This window comes from Arachis stenosperma, chromosome 7 (genome assembly GCF_014773155.1).
Source record: "Arachis stenosperma cultivar V10309 chromosome 7, arast.V10309.gnm1.PFL2, whole genome shotgun sequence".
Classification (NCBI taxonomy): domain Eukaryota; kingdom Viridiplantae; phylum Streptophyta; class Magnoliopsida; order Fabales; family Fabaceae; genus Arachis; species Arachis stenosperma.
This window is the reverse complement of record NC_080383.1, coordinates 3,708,482-3,730,223: the sequence shown is the minus strand read 5'-3', so window position 1 is coordinate 3,730,223 and position 21,742 is coordinate 3,708,482. Positions and strand designations below refer to the sequence as shown.

Genomic DNA, 21,742 nt, shown 5'->3' with positions numbered 1-21,742 from the left:
CACTTAACATGTTACATTAGCAAATTTTGATACCATCAACAAAGAAAGTGGCAAAAGGACTAACATGAATAATTTAAAATTTTTGAAGGATAAATTTGATTAAAAAAAATCTTTCGATAACCAATTTGAAGAACGAGTAATCTTTTAAGGATTAATTTGACCATTTACTCATTTTTAACAATATTGTTACAACTAAATGATATTAAAAAATTATAAATTGTTGAAAGAAAAAAGAAGTGATATATAGACAACAAACATACTATATAATTTATGAATACAATAATTACACAAAAAAAAAAATAAAAAAGTTAATGAATACAATCACACAATCACCTAATAATACATATGTTTACTAAATTAAAAAAAATAAAATTAAAAATTATAGTTATCAATCAAATTCTAGTTGTGCAAAAAATTAGCAAGAATTAAGAGGGAGAAGAAGAAAAAGAAAGAAGTATGAGATTATATAAAAGAAGATAAAAAAAATTGTGAATTAAATGTTGATTTATATAATAAATATAAGAATGAATGATGAGTACGAAGGGAAAAGAGAAAAAAATTAGTTTTTATTCTAACTATGGTTATAAGCTTTGTATATTTGGTCTTAGTTGAATGGTCTAACAAAAACTACCAAATCTGGTTTTATTCTAACTAACTTGCTGGCGGGAATATAACTAACTCTAATTGGTTATTGCACGTGAATACCTGTTGTGTATTTGAATACTAAAAAAAAGGCTAGAAGTAATAATTTGTATTAACTAATGGGTGGATCACTCTGCATCATAGTATATCTTGAAGCTGAGCCTTGTATAAATATGTTTCTTATTTTATAATCTCAGTGATACTTGCCTTATAGCATCCAAGAAAAAAAAAGAAAAGTGATATACTTGTATTCACTTTGCAAGTTAAGATCATTATACTTGTCTCTATTTGTTCCCAATCTCAGCTATATATATAATATTATATCTTTATCGTCGCATAACACAACTTGTATTTTTTATAAGGTTGTGCATGTTTCCTATTCCACCCATGCTATTCAAACTCTTTGATTCTTCCAAAACTTTTGATTGTTAAATAATGATTTCTGACAAAAGGTTCAACTGTTGTTGTGTTGTGTTGTGTAGGGTACTAAGTCAAAGGCAACACTTTTCAAATTCACAAAGGCCTCAAGGTAAGTGTGTCTTATTATATTGCAAGCGATTTGCTAGGTAGAGAATGACTTTTGTGAACAATATAAACAATAGATTTTAAAATTGGTCCAATAAAGTAAAAACACACTACACTCCTAAATTATCCACCTAAATCTTAATATTAGAATAACTATCTGCACACCTAATGAATTAAACATCTGATATATCATTATTCACATTGTTTAGTATTTTCATTGTCTACCTATACTTTTTTATACTGCAATATCCTTCAAAAGTTTCTTTGACCTTTCTGCTAACATTAACTAATATAGAATTATTTTTATAAAAAAAAAATAAATAATCATAAAGACATAAATTAAGTTATTTCCACATATGAACATAAAAATAAATACATAATTTAGTTATTTACTTGATTTTAGACATAAAAATACTAGTTAATTCTTAAATACCAAAAACTATATGCATTCAGTCATATTTCTTGAATTTTGTGTTATTAATTTATTTTAGATCAAGGATAAAATTAGAGTATTTTATGAAAATCAAAATTGCAGATCTAAATACAAAAATATGTATATTAAAAATTGGTTACTACATTAATTATTATTATATATATTTATACATATTGATTTAATATTTTTCTAATAAAATAATATTAGAATAATCAAATCTGTCAAAAAGTAAAATAATCAAATATGTAATAAACAAATAATCAAATTTGTTTATAAGTAATATAATAAAATTTTGTTATGAAATATCAAATTTATATTTTTATATACACATATATTATTTAACTTATTTTGAATTTTAATGTGTTCCGAAAATAATTGGTGCATAGTTATAAGAAATTTGACCACGAGTCAACTAAAAAGTCAAGTATTTATAATTTTATATAGATGGCAAGTAAGAATCCTAATGAAGCTGTAATGGAGATTAAAACAATGTTGGAGGAGGGACAACCTCACTTTACAGAGAAATGCTGCATCTACAGGGTGCCCCATAACATCCGGAAGTTTAATAAAGATGCATACACTCCAGAGGTTGTTTCAATTGGTCCTTTTCACCATGGAAATGAAAAACTGCTAAAGATGGAGTATCATAAAAGATTATATTGCAGACAATTCATTGAAAGATCCGAGACGAAGAACTTGGAAAGTTTTGTGAGTTGCGTGCAAGAGGTGGAGGCAGAGGTTCGTGGTTGTTACTCAGATGACATCAAGCTTAGTAAGGAAAAGCATGTTATGGTGATCTTGGTGGATTGCTGCTTCATATTAGAGTTTTTACTGAGGATCCATTTCAAGCAGTTGCAGGATGCCATTTTTCTGTCACCACGGTTATGGAGCCCTATAGCATTAGATTTGTTGTTGATTGAGAATCAAGTCCCTTTCTTTGTTCTTGACAAGCTTTACAATCTAGCTTTTCCTTCTACCTTGAATAGTAACCATCCTTCATTATTAGGTCTCACTCTTCTTGTGGTTCCTAATGATACTATTCCTCCAGGTTATAAAAATGAGCTAACTTTATCTAGTGTTGGTAGAATAGCTCATTTCACAGATCTAATAAGAAAGCTTCTATTAAGATCCTCTCAGTTTTTCCAACCATCAGCCTCTGGACGCGCAAGAGGAAAAAAGATGACCCAAATTTATAGTGCAACTAAGTTGAATGAAGCTGGAGTGAAGTTTGAGGTAAACAAAAATGATAAATGCTTACTAGACTTGGAAATTTCAGGCTGTACTTTGAGAATCCCATTTATTAGTGTGGATGACTGGACTGAAGTTATTTTGAGAAATTTGTTAGCTTTCGAACAATGTCACTGTATCTATGAACCCTACCTCACAGACTATATCATCTTCTTTGATTTTCTTATCAATGCAGACAAAGATGTAGATTTCCTTATTAAGAAAAAAATAATTGAGAATTGGTTAGGTGATAGCAATGCAGTGGCCAAAATGTTCAATGGTCTTGGAGTGAACCTTTTGTATCCAGATTTTAATGTGCAATATTCCCATATTTTTGATGAGTTGAATGCTTTCTGTGCACGCCCTTGGAACAAAAATGTTGCGACTTTGAGGCGCGATTACTGCAACACTCCATGGAAGACCGTAGCTTCTATTGCTGGAATTTTTCTGCTTATTCTCACTGTTATTCAAACAGTATTTTCTATCCTCCATTGAAAACACTAGTACTAGATTAATGTTTGTGTTGTGTAGTGTGGATTGGATGATTATATGTTTAATTCCCGATATGGTGTGGTAGATTTAATATCTTTGTATTTTGTAAGAATTGAAGTGTTTATTATGAACATGTGGCCACTTTGTTATGTAATTATTGAAGACCACTGCATATGGCATATTCCTTCTCTGTAATTCTGTATCAAGTTTGAGTGTGATCTTTTTTTTATTGTTGCTTTCTAATTTCTATACATTATTTACACATCTTTATTCTGAAATTAATATTCAAACATTATGTTTTATCTTAAAAAGAGCGAGTTTTTTCAATTGTAAGTTAAAGATTAATATGCATTTCGTGACTATCATTTGGAAGCTTCTCATACAAGTAACCACCTTCAATGACGAAACCAATCAGAGAAAGGGTTCACAATCTATTCTTGTGTTACAAGTAATGAACAGAGGAATGTAAAGCTTAAACTAATAGTCTTGGTTATCAGCTTTATATAGTTGGTCTTAGCTGAATGGTCTAACAAAAACTACCAAATCTAGTTTTATTCTAACTAACTTGCTGGCTGGAATATAACTAACTCTAATTGGTTATTACACGTGAATATACATCCTCTAATATCTTTCTATTGTGTATTTGAATACCAAAAAAAAAAGGGCTAGAAGTAATAAATTTGTATTAACTAATGGGTCGATCACTCATCATAGTATACCTTGAAGCTGAGCCTTGTATAAATACGTTTCTTATTTTATAATCTCAGTGATACTTGCCTTATAGCATCCAAGAAAAAAAAAAGTGATATACTTTGACTTTGCAAGCTAAGATCATTATAGTTGTCTTTATTTTTTCCCAATCTCAGAACTCAACTTGTTTTTTTTGTAAGTTTGTGTGTCCTATCCCACCCATGCTATACAATCTTTTGTGATGCTTCCAAAACTTTTGATTGTAAAACAATGATTACTGACACAAGGTTCAACTTGTACCGAGTCAAAGGCCACACTCTCATATCGTTTCACTTTTCAAATACACAAAGGCTGAAAGGTGAGTGTGCCTTATTATATCGCATTATCCTCCAATGTTTTTTTAAACTTTCTGCTATTATTAACTGATATAAAATCTATCTATGTAAATAGCATCTATGTAATCAAATAATCAATTTCATAATTTCTTCCATAGTGTTGTAACAAATAAGTATACAAAATTCTAACTAAAAAGGAAAAGTATTAATCTATTTATATAGATGGCAACTCCGAATCCTAATGACTTTGTAAAGAAGATTGAAGCAATGTTGGAGAAGGGACAAGCTCGCTTTACAAAGGAATGTTGCATCTACAGGGTTCCCCACAACATCCGCAAGCTTAAAGAAGATGCATACACTCCAGAGATTGTTTCAATTGGTCCTTTTCACCATGGAGATGAAAAATTGCTAAAGATGGAGGACCATAAAAGATTATATTGCAAACAATTTATTGAAAGATCCGAGACAAACAAGTTAGAAAGTTTTGTGAATTGCGTGCAAGAGCTTGAGCCAAAGATTCGTGGTTGTTACTCAGATGACATCAAGCTTAGTAAGGAAGAACATGTTATGGTGATCTTGGTGGACTGCTGCTTCATATTAGAGTTTCTACTCAGGTACCATTTCATGCTTACACGTGGCGACGATGCTATTCTTTTGCCAACACAGTTAAGGGTCTATATACGATATGATTTGTTGTTGCTTGAGAATCAAGTCCCATTCTTTGTTCTTGACAAGCTTTACAATCTAGTTTTTCCTTCTACCTTCATTGGTCGGAGCCACGACAGGCATCCTTCGTTGTTAAGTCTCGCTCTTTATCATATAGTTCCTGGTAGAATAATCTTTCCTGGTGATTTTAAAGGTGAGTTATCAGTATCCAATATCGGTGGAATAGCTCATTTCACAGATCTTTCTAGAAAGCTTCTATTATTGTCCTGTAACTTATCAATCTCTAGATGTTCAAGAGAAGCACAGATAGTGCAAATTTATAGTGCAACTGAGTTGAAGGAAGCAGGAGTAAAGTTTGAGGTAAAGAAAGCTAGTCAATGCTTACTAGACTTGCAACTTTCTGGTCATACTTTGAGAATCCCATTCTTTAGAGTAGAAGATATTACTGAGGTTGTTTTGAGAAATTTGTTAGCTTTCCAGCAATGTCACTGCATCAATGAATCCTACCTTGCTGACTATATTGCTGTGATAGACACAGACAAAGATGTAGATTTTCTTATTAAGAATGGAATAATTGAGAATTGGTTAGGTGATAGTAATGCAGTGGCCAAAATGTTCAATGGTCTTGGAGTGAACATTATGTATCCAGATTTTAATGTGCAATATTCCCTTATTTTTCAAAGGTTGAATGCTTTTTGTGCACGCCCTTGGAACAAAAAAAGTTGCGACTTTGAGGCGTGATTATTGCAACACTCCATGGAAGACGGTAGCTTCTATTGCTGGAATTTTTCTGCTTGTTCTCACTGTTGTTCAGACAGTATTTTCTATTCTCCAAGGAGTACACTAGTACTAGATTAATATTTGATATCTTTGTAATTGGAAGAATTGAAGAGTTTATTATGAACATGACAATATGTGGACACTTTGTTATGAAATGATTGAAGACCACTGCATAAGGCAACTCCCTTCTCTGTAATTCTTTATCAAGTTTGAATGTGATATTTTTTTTATTGTTGCTTTCTAGTTTCTATACATTATTTACACATCTTAATTCTGAAATTAGTATTCAAACTTCATGTTCTATCTTAGAAAGAGTGAGGGCTTTCCAATTTCAACTGTACGATAAAGATCAATATGCATTTCTAGACTAACATTGTTGGCTAATCAATAAAGATCATCATCCGACAAAGACACAAAATGCCATATAGTCATGATTTTCCTGAATGTACTCATTAAAAGCTAGAAATGATACAAGATGATTAAAAAGAAATACTAACCAACATGACATGAAACAGAGTAATAGATTAGCATATCTGGAAGAGAGATACCAATAATTTTAAGAGAAGATAACTATATTGGTTGTATTTACTACCAACTATGTTGCTGAATTTCTTGAGTATAAGAAGTTTACTTGAATAAAATTTTCCTCCAATGAGAAGTTACTTTGAAAATTGGCCGAGCCTTAGAACCTTGAGCAATTGCAAGGCCATCTATCTTTGTCAAAGACAACACTCCTTCCACAACAGGACTCAACCATTCAACATGAAACATCATGATCTTTACCTGCTCCGGAAACATTTGAAGCTTTGGAACAATAATGCTCCGAAATCAATTGGTAAGGTGATAGCAAAGCAGTGGCTAAATTGTTCAATGGTCTTGAGAAGAACATTATCCATGAAACTTTTAATACTTCGTATCTTTGTATCTGTAAAGACTTGAATGCTTTCTGTAAACATCTTTGGCAGAGAAAAGTAGCCACACCCTTGTAATGCCAAAAAGAAAAGCTAGCAGTATTTACTAATGTGTCAATCACTAGTGATACTGTAGTCTACTTTAAGGCTAAGCCTTGGATAAATATGTTTCTTACTTCATAATCTCAGTGATACTTGCCTTTGAGTATCCAAGAAAAATTAAAGGGATCATATACTTGTCTTTGTTTTGCAGCTAAGATCAGCTTCTTTTCCCAATCTCAGCTATATATCTATCTCATGTTTTCTATAAGCTTGTGTGTCGTATTCACCACGCCACACAATCACTTGTGATGCTTGATGCTTCCAAAACTTGTGTGTTGTGTTGTGTTCAATGTGTTGTATAGGGTACTTCACTACTAAGTCAAAGGCGACACTCTCATATCGTTTCATTTTCCAAATACACAAAGGCTGAAAGGTGAGTGTGTCTTATTGTATTATCTTCCAAAATTTTCTTTTTGACCTTTCTGCTAACATTAACTGATATAGAATTAGTTATAAAGATAAAGACATAAATAATCAAGAAGACATACATTAAGTTATTTTCCATATGTGAATATAAAAATAAACAAAGACTGATTGAAGAGGAAAGAAAGAATATATATATTAGCTTTTTTTTCTTATACTTTATCAAAAAATTCTATTTAAACAATTAATTTAATATATATATATATAGAAGCACCCTCTCGATGCTCAATAGAAGCACAGGTAACACAAATTTATAGTGCAACTGAGTTGAATGAAGCTGGAGTGAAGTTTGAGGTAAACAAAAACAGCCAATGCTTACTAGACATACAACTTTCTCGTCATACTTTGAGAATTCCATTCATTAGTGTGGAGGACACTACTGAAATTTTTTTGAGAAATTTGTTAGCTTTCGAGCAATGTCACTATATGAACGAACCCTACGTTGGTGACTATATCTATTTCTTTGATTTTCTTATTAACACAGACAAAGATGTAGATTTGTTGATCAAGAAAGGAATAATTGAGAATCAGTTAAGTGATAGAAATGCAGTGGCTGAAATGTTCAATGGTCTTGGAGTTAATACTTGGAATCAGTTAAGGAGGTTCTTTGCTCCCTCTCCCGGTTCCAGTTTGAAGCACAAACAGGAAACAACTATATCAAGTTTCATTCTTTCTTCATCAAACATAACATTGTTGAAAATCATCTCATTCCTACCCTTCCACACAAACCACATCACCGCAAGAAACTCCTTTTCTTACTCATACCCTATCTACCCAAGCCTCAAAGCATTCCTTAGACGACCCGCCCAAAGAAAAAGTACTGCACTGTTTCCAGTCACCCATACACAGCACACAATTTACATACCGAAGTTGTTTTGAGAAATTTGTTAGCTTTCGAGCAATGTCACTGTATCTACGAATCCTACCTCACTGACTATATCTTTGTCATTGATTTTCTTATCAACACAGATAAAGATGTGGATTTGTTGATTAAGAAAGCAATAATTGAAAATTGGTTAGGTGATAGCAATGCAGTGGCTAAAATGTTCAATGGTCTTGCAGTGAACATTTTGACTTCAGATTTTAATGAGAAATATTCTTGTATTCTTAAAGGCTTGAATGATTTCTGTGAGAAGCCTTGGAACATAAAAGTAGCAACTTTGAAGCGCGACTACTGCAACACTCCGTGGAGGACGGTAGCTTCCATTACTGGCATTTTTCTGCTTATTCTCACCGTTGTTCAAACAATATTTTCGATCCTCCAAGTAATACACTAGTACTATATTATTAATGTTCGTCTTGTGTTGTTTGGATTGAATTGGATTATGTTAATGTTCAATACTTTAATATGGTGTGATAGATTTAATATATTTGTATTTTAAAGTAATTGAAATGTTTGTTATCAACATGGATAACCCATGTATTTATTGAAGGCCACTTCATATTTTTTTTTTAATTATCGTTAGAAATTTCGACCCAAAAAGAAGAATTGTTCAGACCAATTACAAACAACATATAATTTCTAAAAAATTATCTCCTAATCACCTATTATTCTTAAGCACCTAAAGGGATATTTTCCTCCCTCAAACCACTTCATATGGTAGCTCCCTTTTTTATAATTGTATCAAGTTTGAATGTGATTTTTTTAATTGTTGTATTCTATATGTTATTTATACGTGTTTATTATGAAGTTAGTATCAAACTCAATTGGGTTTCTGAACTTGCATGTGAACCTTAATTTAATTTCTAAAATTTGTATTGCTTCTATTTAGACTCTAAACATTGCGAAAGTAACTTATGTTAATTTTTTTGGGATAATTTTCGACGCATAAATGTTCATGAAACGCTGACGTGGATAGCTGGTACGTCAGACTCTGTCAAGTAATATCGTTTTTGTTTTGGCATTCAAAGAGCTAAGAAATATCATAAGTAGTGTTTATTGAAATTTTTCCTCCCAAAACAAGTGATTTGACATTGTTTTTAAGCTATTTAAACACTAAAATTAAAACGATATCATTTTATAAGTTTCAACGTGATATTCATCTGTTCAGGTCAAGACTCCATTAACATTTATATGTCAAAAATTATCCTAATAACTAATGTGAGTCACATTTATAAAATTTAAAGACTAAATAAAAAATTAAAAACAATCAAAAGTTGGGATAATCCCTTCAAACGACTTGTTTTATAGTTTATAACAAAAAAAAAAAATCCTAAATGATTACCCAGACTCAAAACCCAGTTTGAGTCTAAATTCATCGGGTTGACTTGCGTAACCTGCCAAAAAAGATGGATTAAACTGAAAATTTGTGATCACCAAAGACAAAAGTTTGCCTAACCCACACCACTTAAACTATGGGCTTTGGCGGTGCGGGTGACTTTCCCTGCAGGCTGAGGGGTTTTTTTTGGTTAAAAGGCTGAATATGTTTTAGCCCAGACCCAAAACCCGATTAATCAACAACCCGACCTGACCCGAGAACCCCCACCCCGGCAAAAAAATGAAACCCTACCCGGCTTTGAGCTTCCTCACTCTCACTCGGTCACTCACTCCCTCGGTCCCTCCCAGGCTCCCACTCAACACAGAGCTTCAGCTTCTCCAGTCTCCACTCTCCACCCTCTCCACCCATAGTCACTCTCACTCACACCCGCAGTCACCGTCCTCACCCTTCACGATCGCACTTCCGTCGACCTCACCCCTCAAGCTCGCACTTCGGAGTTCCGTCCTCACCCCTCACGCTCGCAGAGTCGCAGTCACCGTCGCTCTTCGGTCCTCCTGGGTTCTAGCCACCGCTGCTGCTCCGTATAGCCGTCGTCGCTGCTGGTCTCGGTCCTGGGCTCCTGGGTCCTGTCCTCTCGCTCTCTGGCCTCTGGGTATGCTCGTCGGTCCTCTCGCTCTCTGGGTCTCCTTGTCTGTCTTCATCGCCGCTGCTCCTCGCCTCCTGGTCCTCTGCTCATCACCACTGTCATATCAGATTTCTGGTATGTTAGTTTTCTGGATTAGGGTTTGAGATCAGAGATTTAGGTTTGTTTGTTGTGTTTTGTGTTGTTTGATAATGGTTGAGTTTTGATTATGGTTGATAATGGTTGATATTTGATTAAATCTGATGCAGATTCATATATTGTTTGCTGTTTTTGTGTTGTTTGATATTGGTTGAGTTTTGACTTTTGATTAAATGGTTGATATTTGATTAAATCTGATGCAGATTCATATATTGTTTGCTGTTTTTTGTGTTGTTTGATAATGGTTGAGTTTTGATTATGGTTGATAATGGTTGATAGTTGATTAAATCTGATGCAGATTCATATATTGTTTGCTGTTTTTTTGTGTTTTTTGATGACTAGGCCTATTTTTTAGAAACAAATATTTGTGAGAGGAAAGTTTTTCTAATTAAATAAATATGTCAATTTCTTTTCTAAAGTCATCTGCACAAAGTCAATACGAAAATAATATTGAAGGTTCCAAAATCCAAATCATTAACATAGTAGAGTTTATGCTGCAGCATTTTCTTTTCCTTTCTTGTTGGGTTAAGCAAGCTTTTCTATTGATTTTTATTGTTATTGTTATTGTCAGTAGTGATAAATTACATCTATTCTGGATTACCTGTTTATGATGGAGATATTGGACCACTTGATGATGATTCTGATTTGTGATGAGTTGTGCCTTTGATTAGTTGAAAACTTGTTTGTTAATGTTTCTTTTGATAGTAGAACATTATGTGCTTGTCACTGTGCGTTTTGCTTGTTTTTAGTTATGAACTTTGATATTTGAAGTTGTTTGTGAATTTCTAATATTAAATCATGGATAATTTATTTTCTGAAATTTTGAATTTTATTATGTTAGAAATTATTAAATTTATATGTTTAAAATTATATGTAGGTTTTTTAATAGTTTTATTTAATATTTAATTAAACCGGTTGAATTCCGGTCGAACCAGTAAACCATTGAACCAGTGAACCTTGGTGGTTTGATTTAATTTTTGGGTGTTTCCAATTCTTTGGGTTTTATTTTGTATCTGTTTTCTAGCTTGATGTTTGCACCCCGTTTTATTTGTTGTTGAGTTGGCTCTAGGCTGTTCCTCCATTACTAATAGATTCTAATTGATAACAACTCAAAACACTACCACACTCATGTTTAGTCTTTTAATTCATAATACACAATTTGAGTGATAGTAGCGGTTGCATCTATTAATCATTGTGAGTTTCTTATAAAAGGAAAATAATTTAGCTTCTATTATTTTAATTAAATTGTTTGGAGTGATAGTTTTTGCTTCTAGAGTTAAATGTTGTAGTTTGAAGACTGGTGATCCAATATGCATGTATTAAACTGTGGTTAGAATGACCAAAGTTACTATATTATATATTGAAAATGTAAACTCATTATTAAAACTCTTTTGGGACATATGTTATGTATGTAAAGTACAAAAATTTCTATATGTTAATCTTTACCTACTAAATTATAGAATGCTTAATTTATATATCCCTTAATCTACCGCTGCCATCCACCCCCACCCCTCCCCTCCGCTCCCCTTCTTCCCTTTTATTGTTGTGCCTCGCCTCCCTTCCCCTTTTGCTACCAACCCATCCCCTCCCCTTTTGCCGCCACCGCTTTCCCTTTCTTCCCTTTTCGCCCCACTAGCCACCCTCACTAGCCATCTTTTAACGTATTCATCCTATCCTCCATGGCAGAATTAAAAAGAAGGCTCACAAAGCTTCAAGAACAAGAGCTCTGGTGCCAAATTGTAGGAAACCAAACATAGAAACTAGACGGAGTAGTATAATAGTATTATTCACCCTGATGAGTCTGGATCTCAACAAGAAGCCAACGGAAATAGGGCGATATAGCAACCCCACTCTCCCAAGCCAATTCCCAAATTCAGCCTGCCTTTCCTTTCTTCCCCTTTATACGCACCATGCGCAAACCCACGTCTTAGCATGGCATTCCTCTTCTCTCAATGTTTGCCAAGTTAACAATACTTGGGGACCCACTCAATTTTTCCACTCTGCTTAATTCCGAAACTGTCGCTGAACCTTTTGTGCCTATATACCTGCCGCGCTTTGGGGTATTTATGCGTGTTATAAAATGGCAGCCATGACGGCGCCATGGTGATATGCCGTTGCGGATTTTGAGCTCTTGGCCGTAGCAAAGCTGTTTTGTCTCGGTTGTCACGGCGATCTGCAACTGTCCACGGTGGAAATGGCGGGTTTAGGTTGCAATTTTTTTTAATTTGAGATGTAATTTGGTAATTTTAAGGTTCTGAAAATCGGTTCGAACCGGCTGGTCGACCGCAAACCGAAGGGAATAACGGTTCAGACAGACATTGAAACTGGAGATTTGAAAAATTGATATTGGACTGTCGAACCGGCCGGAAATCGGTCGGTCGAACCGAACCAGGACCCGGCCGGTTTTTTAACTTATACAAAATGCCATCGTTTTTTGATGCTGGGATGCCCTAGCCAATTACCCAACCCAGCAACCTTAGCTCCACACAACGGCTAAAAGCGAACCCATCCCTCCCATCACCCTCCAACTACTCCTTCCTCTCACCGTCATTGATCTCACTCCCTCGCTTCTGTCCAGCTCCGGCCGCGGAAACGAGCTTCGAAGCCACCGTTGTTACGTGCAGCTCTGTTCCACCATCGCGCAGCTCTGTTCCATCGTCGCCGGGCTCGTCTCCTGCCTCCGTCGCGCAGCTTCTTTCCATCGTCACCGGCGCTATCTCTGTTCCACTTGTCATCCCTTCAGTCGTTCCGTTGTCCCCCTTTTGCTTAGGATCTGCTCTGCCTTGTTCTAGGGCTTCTAGCTTCTAGGTATTCTTTTTTAATAATAATTGTGGAATAATTGTTGTTAGTTAATCTGTGAATTTGTTATGGGTTGAATAAGTGTTAAATTGTTAATTAATCTGTGAATCTTGTTGTTTTTACTGTGAATTACTACATTGTTAATGTCATGGCATGTCATGGGGGTTCGGCTATATTTTTATGTTGGTTGCCGAAGACCTAACACAACCCTCCTCCTTTATCCGGACTTGGGACCGGCTATATACCGCAAGTGTAACATAGGCTTGAATCCTTTGAAACTAAGTGTTGCATGTGGGGTATGCCTGTTTTGTGTCTTCTTCGCTGCTGTGCTCTGTTGACCATTGTGCTGTGTTTTTGTGTTCAATTAAAATTTTTCTTTGAGAATTTAGCTTTGCCATGCTTTGATAAATTGTGCCAATTATGCATTTCTTGAAATTGGTATGCCTCTGTAGATTCTAAATAGTGTGTTTCATGTTTCTGATTTTGATAATTTGAGTAGTTTATGAAGCATAGTTCACTGTTATTGTAAATGATTTGGGACTGCTTTTGAGGAGTGTATGAAGCAGATTACTTGCTGTGTTTGGAGTTGTGTATTAATTAACTTGGTTAATTTCTTATTTGAGCCATGTTACAGCTTGTTGTTAAATAAAGTTTAAAGCTTCAATATCCATTTATTAGTTGGCTATGTTAATATTATTAATAAAGATGATTTGGAGAGGGATTGTAGAATTTGTCACATAGGTTTGGAGAGTGATAGTTCTGAGTCTGGTGTTCCAATTGAATTGGGTTGTGCTTGTGTTGCTGCTCACAAAGTATGAGACATGGTTTAAGATGAAGGGGAATCTGAGTATAAATCCCATCTTTACTTTATTGTGTTTAATTGCAAAATTTAGTTTTTGATATTTTTTAATGCTGAATTTGATTGATTCTGTGGATATTTTAGACACCTTTTAGTTTATGATTCATGGAATTGAGAATTGGATTGTTTGGTATTGTTCTTTATGTATACTTGTTCTATGTCTTGGTGCTGAGTTTGACAAATATTCTCAATTACTTACGGCTATGGTTTCCTTCTTGAACGGGATTTTATTTTTTCAAAAGAAATCATAGAGAATTAGGGTCATCAATTGTTTAACTGAGTGATGAGTGTAAAGCTGAAGATGATGATGACAAAAGTGCTTGCAAACATTAAACATATATTTGAAGAGTGTTTCAAAAAAATTTGAGTTTGTATTTTGATAAGATCATATGGTTTTGATTGATGACATTTCATGTAGTGTTTTTAAATTTGGAAGATATTTTAAGATTTGTATTAGACTATAACTATATTTTAGTATGTATATTTATAATTTATTTATTATTTTATTTTAAAATGGTTTTTCAGATTGAATTACGGTTGGACCGATTGGACAAATAAATCAGTGAATCAGTGACTAGAGCGGTTCGATGACTGGTTCGGTTTTCAGAATCTTGGGTAATTTAGAAAACTATAAAATCGGATCGAGAGTCCACTTTATTCTGAGGTTGGTGTCACTGAATTGAAATTATTTTCAGTTAAAAAAGTTTTTCATCATGTTAACTAATTAAAAAAAATAAACAATAAAAAATATCTCGATTAGACTCTCAATTGATTCAAACATAAATCTTCAACCTCCTTTATGTATAGAGTGCATTCTTTAAATAGGATATTTAAAACTTTATTAATAATATTTAGTAAGGTCGTGACATCAGACAATAGCTGTTCTTTTTTATTTTTGTCTAGCTCTTTAATCTCAGTTAGAATCTCACGTATCTGTCCATTATATATTTGAACCTTGATACCATCTTTCAAATTTAAATTTCCGTGGTATTCACCCTTTAAACGTAGCATTTTTAGACTTTTACAGATAGGTTTAAAGATTGATATAAAATCTTCTTTTATGTTCTCCCACAAATCTCCACCCGTCCATTCAGTTTTTAAATTTTTTTTGTCTTTAGCCAAGAATCCAATCCGAATCATAATATTCTGAAATTATTCTTTTTCGTGATAAATTTAAAAAATGTATTCTCAAAAATAGATTTTCATCGAAAATATTTCATTTGACTTGTTTTGTGTATCGACGCTCTAGTTCATCAGTCTTATGGTCTTTAGAAAATTAATTAACTATCACCCTATGTGGAAGAGGGGAAGACAAATCTGAAAATCTACTGTTACCATACCCGTGCATGTAATCGTAATAAAACTGGCTTTTTTTCAAATATTTTAGACATGACACTTTTTTTTACTAAGTTAAAAAACATCTAAAGAAAATTACAAACATTAAGACTCAAGCAATTTATTATTTGTAATTTAACTACTTAGTAAACAAGCATTTATTAGCTTAGAGAATAACTCAGTTTTTGATTGCCGAAGGAGTGATGACTAGTAGCAAAAAATATACCACAATTTATTATTTGTAATTTAACTACTTAGTAAACAAGCATCTATTAGCTTAGAGAATAACTCAGTTTTTGATTGCCGAAGGAGTGATGACTAGTAGCAAAAAATATACCACATAATTATGGCCTAAAAAATAGATATATATTACACGTGCAGTTTTTGCATATACATGTAATTTTTGGGCCATAATTCTGTGGTATATTTTTTTTGTTATCAGTCATCACTCCTTCGACAATCAAAGACGGAGTTATCTTCTAAGCTAATAGATGCTTATTTACTAAGTAATTAAATTACAAATTAGAAAATTAATTAAGTCTTAATGTTTGTAATTTTCTTTAGATGTTTTTTAACTTAGGAAAAAAATGTGTTATGTCCGAGATATTTAAAAAAAAGCCAATTTTGTTACGATTACATGCACGGGTCTGGTAATAGTGGATTTTCAAATTTGCCTTCCTCTCTTCCATAGAGAGTGATGGTTAATTAGTTTTCTGAAGACCATAAGGCTGATGAACTAGAGCGTTGATACACAAGATAAGTAAGTAGAGTATTTTCGATGAAAATCTATTTTTGAGAATGAATTTTTTGCTTTTATCACGGAAAAGAATAATTTCAGAAGATTATGATTCGGATTTGGATTATTGGCTAGAGACAAAAATAAGTTTGAAAGGTGAATGGACGGGTGGAGATTGGTGGGAGAACATAAGAGAAGATTTTATATCAATCTTTAAACCTGTTTGTAAAGGTCTAAACATGTTACAGTTAAAAGGTGAATACCACGGGAATTTAAATTTGAAGGATGGTATTAAGGTTCAAATATGTAATGGACAGAGACGTAAATTCTAACAGAGATAAAAGAGTAAGACAAAAATAAAAAAAAAACAGCTATCGTCTGATGTCACGATCTTACTAAATATTATTAATAAGGTTTTAAATTTTCCATTTAAAGAATGCACTCTATACATAAAAAAAGTTGATGATTTATGTTTGAATCAATTGAGAGTCTATTCGAGGTATTTTTTATTGTTTATTTTTTTTAATTAGTTAACATGATGAGAAATCTTCTTAACTAAAAATAATTTCAATTTAGTGACACCGACTTTAGAATAAAGTGGGCTCTCGATCCGGTTTTATTTTGGGATGTGAATCGAAGAATAAGGTTTTTGTTAGCTGTTTATTGGGCCTTTTATCAACCATCACCGGTTTCGGAGTATCATACTCTTGGCAATGCTACAACTACAAACTGTATCAAGCACCCAAAGTACCACGATGAAAAAGGAAGCACCTGGTAATGAAAATTGTAAATATATTACTTATACTATAGGTTAAATCTTTTTATATTGATTAATTTTATTATTCTTTTGCTGGTGGTGTCCTGATAAAATTCATGAATTATTTATGGAAAAACGTGTTGATGTTTTAAATGAGAGCATATTGACCACGAGTCAAATTTTTGGAATTCATCCCACTTGTTCACGTCGTGAAAAGTTAGTAATCTAAATTTTCAATTTGTACTTCTTTTTTTTCTTTTTTTATTATTTTAATTATTATTTTTCAGGATTGAATCCATATGGAGGTCATTAGCAAATCAAATCGGCCTATAGGATATGTGAAAAAAGGTTAGATTCATGTCTACTTGTGTGTTTAGTTTTGCTCATTGATAAGCTACTTCTCCATGATGAATTGAATTCATAAAGACAAGAATGCATTTGTTCACTTCAGTATTCATTGATCTGATTTATTATAATTGCAACATAAAAATATCATCTATATCCGCCTGAAATTATACTACCAAGATTGAGCTTACTGTAGAAAGAATCACTGGATATGGAGTGAAAGGTCAGTGGTCCCATTTTAATTATAAAATGCATGGAAACATTTATCCAAGTTGTATCAATAAATGCCCAAGTCTTTCCGTCTCAACTCTACAAATGCGACTAACAGTTATTTTTAAGGCTGATGAAATGAAATCTGAAACAAAAGTTGCAATAACATTAACGTAAACCTTGGTGCAATTATGCCGTAATAGCTTTGAAGTGATCAATCTCTCATGGACAGTATTATTTGACATTAGAGTAGCCATGATTTTTGTTGTTTTAATTTCTAAATAAACAAAACGAAGTGAACAACTATTTGAGTTCGTAATTCTGAAATTTCCATAACTTTCCTTTAAATTTGTGTCTCCTGCGAACTTATGCAAATTTATGCATGTTAAGTCCAAGTTGATTTTGGGTTTTATAAATGATACAAACATTGCTTTGGGTTGAAAGCCAATATTGTTTAATGTGTGTTTTATTGTGACAGGTCCATAACTCCTCTCACTACCAAAATGAAGCTGGTCTACTCCTTTGGTTATTCAAGAAAATAAACAAAGCCCAAGACTAGCATAAGCTTCAGCAACTTAAAGAGCCAAAGCTCCTCCATGTACCACCGTTCAGCAATTACATGGTTATGTATAAAAGCAATAAGAGGACAATTCGACCATGCAAGGACAAGTGTGACTCTGTGAAAGCAAAAAGGACACAGAGACATCTCCACTATCCCAAAGACATCAGCAGAGCAACATTCGGCTAGTGGGTGAGCAAAACACAAATTTGCAAATAGCAGTAGCAGCAGGGAAATGGAGAAAATGAAAAAAGAGTGCATGCCTAGGAAGAAAGCAAAACAATGGACCACAGAGTGGACAGGCTCCTCATCCAGCAAGAGTAGTGGAGCATGATGAAGAAGGACTGTTTGCTAGTTGTGACAGCTCTAACGGGCAGCAAGGACAAGCAAAAGGAAGAAGCAACAATGAAGGCAAGCTGAAGACATATAAGGAGCTTCACTACATCAATTTCAAAGCAAGAAAAAGAGAGAACACACACAGAGCATCATCACAAACATGAAGCTGAAATCTTTTTTTTCTACTCAAGCTTAATTTATGATTTTCTTTGTTATGGCTGTCTTATGTCATTTTCTGTTTTGAAAAAAGGCCGAACTTGTGAGGTTGAAAAGCCAAGAGAGTTGCATAAGAGCTACTGATTTCTGATGTGATTGAGTTGTTGAACTAGGATTAGTTTCTCTTGTCAAGTTGGGTTAGCACTTGGTGAGTTTTGAATCTGTTAGGATTCCCCTTCCAAGTTGAGAAAGCACTTGGAGTAGATACTAGTTGAATTAGGAAGTAATTCAATACTAATAGTATTGGTGAATGTAATCAGTGGATTATAGTGGAAATTCCACCATGGTTTGTGGTGGAGACTGGATGTAGGATTCATTGCACAAAGAATTCGAACCAGGATATATGTTGGTCTCTTTCTCCTTTTCCCTACTCTTTATTTGTTCTACACACGAGATAAAATGAAATAATCTCCTGCAATTTAAGCTGCTGTGAAAACAAAGTTTGAATTTTAAGGTTTTAAGCTAACTTGATTCAATCCCCTTTTCAAATTCAAGTAAAAAGTTGATAATGGTGATTATTATAGGATATTTTAATTAGAAAAATGATATTGCCACTCCTATTTTTAGTAATGTCATTTCACACATGATGACACATGATTTTTTTGCACTGTATATTTGTATAAATTTATATAACCCAAATCTAGCAAAATATATCTTGAATCCCGACGAGGTCTTGAATACCCCTTTGAATATGGTGACTAATCTCAAGCATGGTCTAAGTGAAATTGAGTTTGGCTCTCAATTTGAGTGGTCTTTTCTTTTTGCTTATGTTTTATGTACATTTTATGATTTCTTCCGTTATTTATTTAGGTTATTCCAAGGTACAATATATTGAAGGGAAAGAAAAATAATTACAAATATTCATATATTTCAAGTAGCTATTTACCATAAAAGTTTCCTTTGCCAGCGCTGGTCTTACTATCATTTCCTTAATTCTTTTTACTTGCAAGATTGCCTGTGTTATTTTGCAAATTAGATCATATAAGATGTGAATCCAAAGTCTGGTGAAAGGAGGAGAATGATTCAGTTGCTGCTGCATAAAAGTTGTCTCTATATATTTTGAAATGTTTATTCAGCTTAATGATACTGAATATAATGGATATTTTAACTTTGGTTTTTATGTATTCATCATAACCGGTAATAAATCTTTAAATAAATCTTCAAATAAATCAACATACAATGTAAAATAAGATCAGCAATAATATCTTGATCAATCAAAATTAAGCCATAAATATGTATATACTAAGGTTCAGCCAAATTCTTTTGTTTAGTGGCATTTAAAATAAGACATAGATAGACAGGTACAGAAGAAATAAAAGCATTTCCAAAGCACAACATAGTCTATCTTATGATCTATTTATGATATGATATGATATGATCATAACCAAACAAATGCTCCAAAATATGTTTTGGCCGCAATCAACATTATCGCTCATTCAAATCTTAGGAATTATTATCTGAAGAAATCCATCCCTGAAATTTCAGAAACAAAGAAAACAAGATTAGAAATATCAGCTTCAATTCACATGTGTCTACTATTGATGAAGAATGTTAGCATAGATTCAATCAAACACTAACACTTCTTTTGTAAGTTCAAATGAACTTATGTGATTGTGAGATATTGAGTCTTTATGAATCATGATTGTACTTAGTTTTCTAGCGGAATTGAAATTTGATTTTAGAATATTAAGTATTAACTATGTAATGAACTATGCATCAGTGGCTAGTTTCAAGAGTTATGAATCTTAAATAGTCAACAAATAAGAAGTTAAATAACACTTGAGGTTTCACTCACTGGAATTCAGCCGATATATGATCCTTGTTCATGCCGGAAGGGAGTGGCCAGACCACCTCGCATGGTCCATATAGTATGTCGGCGCTTGTTCAATTAGGCTGCTTATGATTTGGAACTCGGAATCAGCGTTGGCAGCCCACACTTGCCTGATCACAACCGAACTATTGGGACTAGGCTCTAGGAGCGGCAGTCGCTCCACAAACCTTGGCTGAGCAGCACAATAAAAAGGCGGAAAACCAACAACCATGGGCAGTGGCATCAGAAAAACTCTCGGTGGTGGTTGTTGAAGTCGTTCTCGTTCATCATCGACCCTCGTCATTCTTGTATATATGATCGTCATGCTCTTCCTGAAAAGCAACTCTGTTAAATTATTAGAAACTGAAGAAAAAGACAGAACAAAGGAATGTAAATTGTGTGCTGTGTATGGGTGACTGGAAACGGTGCAATACTTTTTCTTTGGGCGGGTTCGTCTAAAGAATGCTTTGAGGCTTGGGTAGATGGAGGTATGAGTAAGAAAAGGAGTTTCTTGCGGTGATGTGGTTTGTGCGGAAGGGTAAGAATGAGATGATTTTCAACAATGTTATGTTTGACGAAGAAAGAATGAACCTTGATATAGCTGTTTCCTGTTTGTGTTTCAAACTGGAACCTGAAGAGAGAGCAAAGAACCTTTCATGCAGGTGTGGACGTTGTTGTTTAGGTGCGGCCTTCTACTAATTAATATTGAAAACTAAAATTTGATAATCAATTCAAAGACGACCAAATGTGAAGATAGATTAAAGGGTGCGTTTTGGTCTTTAGTGTTTAGTGTTTACCTACGTCCTCTGTCAAAGATATGTATGATTTATAGGGGAATATATATACTTTTACTTTGAAAAAAATATATATATAATAAATCTGCAACACATCACTTAATTATAAACACATACTTAATTGAGAAATCAAACATTCGCAACGAAGATATAGGATTTAATATGAATTTAATGAATGAATAATATTGAACATACACATTTTATTGTTTAATGTGAACAATGACAACAATAAATATTCATATTTATTAATTACAAATTTAATCTTTTAGATTTTATAGTTATTAGACTTGATTTGTTCTGATTTAATTTAACACAAATATAATTATTTGAGCTATTCTATTATTAAAAGCGATTAAGTGAAAATATTTGAGTGATTATTATTCTATTTTTTAAATTTAATTTCATTGCAAGAGATTCATGCATGACTTCTCCTAATTTTTAAAATATATAACTTTGACGCCACCATATAAATTGTGAAATAAGGAAGAAGATTAATTTTTTAATATATACTAATTAATAAATATAATTTAAACTAAGGGTCTATTTTATTTCACTAAATGAGATCCAGAAACTCAAAAGACAAAAGTATTTTACTAGTTGTGTGATGCTTGTAGTTGTTAAACTTTACAATGGATGTACACAATTGAAAATGGAAATGAAGACAGAAAACTATTGTTTAACAGAGTTGGAAGATTTGAATTGAATCACTTCATGCCTTAGCTGGACTCCACATTTTTTTGTCTTTCTCCATCCTGTCAAC

The 21,742-nt window shown here is 33.3% G+C and overlaps 4 protein-coding genes and 1 long non-coding RNA gene across 5 annotated transcripts; all 5 read left to right on the top strand.

Annotated features, from left to right (window-relative positions):
• The first annotated feature begins 2,075 nt into the window (after window positions 1–2,075).
• On the top strand, window positions 2,076–3,386 carry LOC130940212 (UPF0481 protein At3g47200-like). Its single transcript, XM_057868286.1, has one exon. It carries the CDS (start codon window positions 2,090–2,092, stop codon window positions 3,320–3,322), a length of 1,233 nt encoding a protein of 410 aa, XP_057724269.1. The 5' UTR covers window positions 2,076–2,089; the 3' UTR covers window positions 3,323–3,386.
• A 1,180-nt stretch (window positions 3,387–4,566) lies between these two features.
• Window positions 4,567–5,751, top strand: LOC130939226 (UPF0481 protein At3g47200-like). Its single transcript, XM_057867347.1, has one exon. The coding sequence runs from the start codon at window positions 4,567–4,569 to the stop codon at window positions 5,749–5,751; it is 1,185 nt and encodes a 394-aa protein (XP_057723330.1).
• Window positions 5,752–6,552: 801 nt separating this feature from the next.
• Window positions 6,553–8,592, top strand: LOC130939225 (uncharacterized). The gene is made up of 6 exons (XM_057867345.1): window positions 6,553–6,630; window positions 7,106–7,176; window positions 7,435–7,466; window positions 7,711–7,854; window positions 8,196–8,491; window positions 8,587–8,592. Exons 1-6 carry the CDS (start codon window positions 6,553–6,555, stop codon window positions 8,590–8,592), a joined length of 627 nt encoding a protein of 208 aa, XP_057723328.1.
• A 1,132-nt stretch (window positions 8,593–9,724) lies between these two features.
• On the top strand, window positions 9,725–15,623 carry LOC130939224 (uncharacterized). The gene is made up of 2 exons (XM_057867344.1): window positions 9,725–10,205; window positions 14,410–15,623. Exons 1-2 carry the CDS (start codon window positions 9,725–9,727, stop codon window positions 14,412–14,414), a joined length of 486 nt encoding a protein of 161 aa, XP_057723327.1. The 3' UTR covers window positions 14,415–15,623.
• A 10-nt stretch (window positions 15,624–15,633) lies between these two features.
• LOC130942176 (uncharacterized) lies at window positions 15,634–19,167 on the top strand. Its single transcript, XR_009070829.1, has 3 exons — window positions 15,634–16,729; window positions 17,000–17,060; window positions 17,746–19,167. It is a non-coding gene; the product is annotated as an uncharacterized LOC130942176 (long non-coding RNA).
• Window positions 19,168–21,742: the final 2,575 nt, after the last annotated feature.